Source organism: Esox lucius, unplaced genomic scaffold (genome assembly GCF_011004845.1).
Source record: "Esox lucius isolate fEsoLuc1 unplaced genomic scaffold, fEsoLuc1.pri S26, whole genome shotgun sequence".
Taxonomy (NCBI): Eukaryota; Metazoa; Chordata; class Actinopteri; order Esociformes; family Esocidae; genus Esox; species Esox lucius.
Window position 1 is genome coordinate 37,887 of NW_022995024.1, and position 4,072 is coordinate 41,958.

Genomic DNA, 4,072 nt, shown 5'->3' on the forward strand with positions numbered 1-4,072 from the left:
GCTGTCTAAACGTGGGTAAGAGAGACCCCAAGGGAAATGGTAGGGTGCTGTCTAACCGTGGGTAAGAGAGACCCCAAGGGACGGGGCAGGGTGTTGTCTAACCCGGGGAGACATAGAGACCCCAAGGGGAAAGGGGTGGGGTGTTATCTAACCGTGGGACATAGAGACCCAAGGGGAAAGGGGCGGGTGTTGTCTAACCGTGGGACATAGAGACCCCAAGGGACGGGGCAGGGTGTTATCTAACCGTGGGACATAGAGACCCCAAGGGGAAAGGGGTGGATGCTGTCTAAACGTGGGTAAGAGAGACCCCAAGGGAAATGGGAGGGTGCTGTCTAACCGTGGGTAAGAGAGACCCAAAGGGACGGGGCAGGGCAGGGTGTTATCTAACCGTGGGACATAGAGACCCCAAGGGGGAAAGGGGTGGATGCTGTCTAAACGTGGGTAAGAGAGACCCCAAGGGAAATGGGAGGGTGCTGTCTAACCGTGGGTAAGAGAGACCCCAAGGGAAATGGTAGGGTGCTGTCTAAACGTGGGTAAGAGAGACCCCAAGGGACAGGGCAGGGTGTTATCTAACCGTGGGACATAGAGACCCCAAGGGGAAAGGGGTGGATGCTGTCTAAACGTGGGTAAGAGAGACCCCAAGGGAAATGGTAGGGTGCTGTCTAACCGTGGGTAAGAGAGACCCCAAGGGAAATGGTAGGGTGCTGTCTAACCGTGGGTAAGAGAGACCCCAAGGGAAATGGGAGGGTGCTGTCTAACCGTGGGTAAGAGAGACCCCAAGGGAAATGGTAGGGTGCTGTCTAACCGTGGGTAAGAGAGACCCCAAGGGACAGGGCAGGGTGTTATCTAACCGTGGGACATAGAGACCCCAAGGGGAAAGGGGTGGATGCTGTCTAAACGTGGGTAAGAGAGACCCCAAGGGAAATGGTAGGGTGCTGTCTAACCGTGGGTAAGAGAGACCCCAAGGGACAGGGCAGGGTGTTATCTAACCGTGGGACATAGAGACCCCAAGGGGAAAGGGGTGGATGCTGTCTAAACGTGGGTAAGAGAGACCCCAAGGGAAATGGGAGGGTGCTGTCTAACCGCGGGTAAGAGAGACCCAAAGGGACAGGGCAGGGTGCTGTATAACCTCGGGTAAGAGAGACCCCAAGGGAAAAGGGGCGATTCTAACGCTGATTCTCTACCTAGGGACAATGGGTGGCGCATCGACCGATATGCTAACCGTGGGTGACAGAGATCGTTTTTTTCCCCCCCCGGGTCAGGCCGTCTCTTCTTGTGTAAACCCCCAATCGGCGCACGTGGGACAGTAAGCGTGGGTGCAGCGTTTGCATACGTATCTCTTACACCCGCTGCACACCGTGTGGGTTTTACAGTCTTTCTTGGGCGGGCAGCTCTGACACCTCTTCCTCTTACTGGCAGGGGCAGGGCCAGGGGCACGGGCAGCGGCTTCCAGGCCCTCGCGGCGATCACCTGCTCTAGCGCCCTGCGCGGCTTTCACGAGCTCAGCGGACGAGCGTGTGCGCGGGATACGCGCCCTTCTTTCCATGAGCGGCTTCACGAGAGCTTTTCCCAGCTGCTCCAGGAACACTCTCCTCTTGTTCCGCTTACGGGTCATCCAGCCGGGGTTGAGCTCCCTCCATATCACGAAGGCGTTGTAAGCGGACACGTCGATTATGTTGTGGAACACCACCAAGGGCCAGCGGGCCGTCATCCTCCTGCAGCTGTAGGTTCCGACCAACTTGTCTAGGTTGTCCACCCCTCCTTTGTTGCTGTTGTAGTCCAAGATCACGGAGGGTTTCCTGTCCTGGCGCTCGCTCACGTGGGCGTCTGTGTGCAGCGTGCTCAGCAGTACCACGTTCTTGCTTTTCTTGGGCATGTAGGACACTAGAGTGGCGCTCGGTGTGAAAGCGAACCTGGACGAGAACACCTCTCGGCCCTTGGTCGCGAGCAGCGCGGCCGGGAGCTCGGGCTTGTTCTTGCGAACCGTGCCCACCATCGTGAGCCCCCTGGCCAGGAGCCGCTGTCCGAGTTCGTAGGAGGTGAAGAAATTATCGCACGTCACGTTGTGTCCCCTGAGCCCCTCTGTCACATCGAGCACCACCCGCATGCCCTGGTTCTTCTCAGGTCCGCCCACGGCGGGCTTCCCGGTGTACACTTGCATCTTCCACGCGTAGCTGGATTTTGCATCGCACGCTACCCACGACTTGATCCCGTACCTCGCGGGCTTGCTGGGCATGTACTGGCGGAAAGGGCAACGACCTGGGGAGATGAGGAGATATGATGATGATGATGATGATGATGATGATCATGCTAGTCACAGGGTTTTGGGCGGCCCTAGGTTTTCCTAGAAATGCACCGCTGCACCGCTAGCGTGCGTTTGCGCGTGTTACCCGTGCGTTACCCACCTCTGAACGGGACAAGTTGCTCGTCCACCGTAACGTGAGGGCCCGGGTTGTAGAGGAACGGGAGCCGCTCGGACCACTTGTCCCAGACCTCTCGTATGGCCGCGAGTTTGTCCGTTGCGCGTCTCTCCAGGCGCGACTCGCGGTCGTCAAATCGCAGCAGCCTGGAGTACGTGTGAAAGAGTTTCAGAGGCATGGTGGCGCGGAACACGGGCCTTCCGCTCTCCGCGTCCCACAGACTGGCCGCTGCCTCGCCTCGGGACCTGAATACGCCCGCAAGGATCAGCAGCCCCACGTATGCGCGCAGGTCGATCGCATCCATCGCCTTCCAGCCGTCTCCGTATTTCCGAGTGCCCTCCAGGTTTGTCATCTCCAGTACCACGCTTTCTATCGCGGGTGTGATGAACAGCAGGAACGCGGAGGCTACGTCCCGCGTGTGGGAGACCGCGTGCTCCGTGGGGCCCGGGGGCATCGTGGCCGCCACGTTCGCTCGTGGCGGCCTGCCCTGTTTGGGACACGCGACCGAGGACCACGCGATTGCTCCGTTTTTCGACCGGAACGTATCTCTCTCCGCCTCGGGAGCGTATCGCTCTTGTTCCTGGTCCGACGAGGAGGAGGAAGCCTCGTCCTCCGGCTCGTGTTCCTGGTTGTCTTCTTCCTCTGACACTTCCTCCAGTTCCTCGCCCTCCTCCTGTTCCTCGCCCTCCTCCTGTTCCTCGCCCTCCTCCTGTTCCTCGCACTCCTCCTGTTCCTCGCCCTCCTCCTGTTCCTCGCCCTCCTCCATGGCATGCCTGCGATTCGCAAACATCCGTTCTAGAACCTGTTTTGCGGTGCACCTGGCGGCTCCGGGCATCGCTTCCGAGCCCTCCTCTGACACGTTCTCCTGTTGTTCCTCGTCCTCCTCCTGTTCCTCTTCGTCATCGTCGTCCTCATCTGGGACGGACGGGCGATTCGCCAAAATCTGTTCTAGTACCTGTTTCGCCGTGCACCTAGCGGCTCCTGCCATCGCATCCGAGTACTGGACACCGAGCCAGCGGGATGTACACACGCACGGTTGCGGGGGGGAGGGGGACGGACGGACCAATGTTAGTATCTGTTTCTCCCGGGGCTACGCTAGGGCCAGGGAAGGCTGTCTGCGGGTCGGGCGGACCCGGGGAGGGGTATGTGTTTAGACCACACCGACATCGGGGTTGGTCATTCAGTCTTGCCCGAGCGAACTTACCTACACATTGCAAAAACATGGAGGATTGTGCTGCTATCAATGTTTTCGGTGAAACACCGGTGAAAGCTAACAGCTTAAACACAGCTCTGCGATTTGGTAAGACATTGCAAATGGACCACAGAGATGCAATCAACATGCCAGCCCCGAAGAAACCGATGCAGAGTTTAACCCGAATCCATCAATTACACCCGGATATGGTGGCACAGGAGTGGAAATTGGACGACGGTCGGACCGGGGGATACATCTTCAACCCAGAAGAACCGGAGGTTGCATTTTATGAATTACCCGAAGGCCAAGTGTTTGAGGCTGGTGTGACTGATCAAATGGTTTTAACCCTTGTGTCGCCCTTGCGTTCCGTGCATACCCCCGTGTCCTGCGGGTCAGTTCACGCCTTGCTGTGTACACCCCAACTCATTCGTGTCGGTGAGACCCAAGGGAAAAGGGGTGG

At 58.4% G+C, this 4,072-nt stretch overlaps 1 protein-coding gene across 1 annotated transcript; it reads right to left on the reverse strand.

The window, feature by feature from the left end:
* Positions 1-1,250: 1,250 nt before the first annotated feature.
* Positions 1,251-3,814, reverse strand: LOC114830252 (piggyBac transposable element-derived protein 4-like). Its single transcript, XM_034291282.1, has 2 exons — positions 2,406-3,814; positions 1,251-2,259 (listed from the first exon to the last, which is right to left on the reverse strand). Exons 1-2 carry the CDS (start codon positions 3,406-3,408, stop codon positions 1,259-1,261), a joined length of 2,004 nt encoding a protein of 667 aa, XP_034147173.1. The 5' UTR covers positions 3,409-3,814; the 3' UTR covers positions 1,251-1,258.
* Positions 3,815-4,072: the final 258 nt, after the last annotated feature.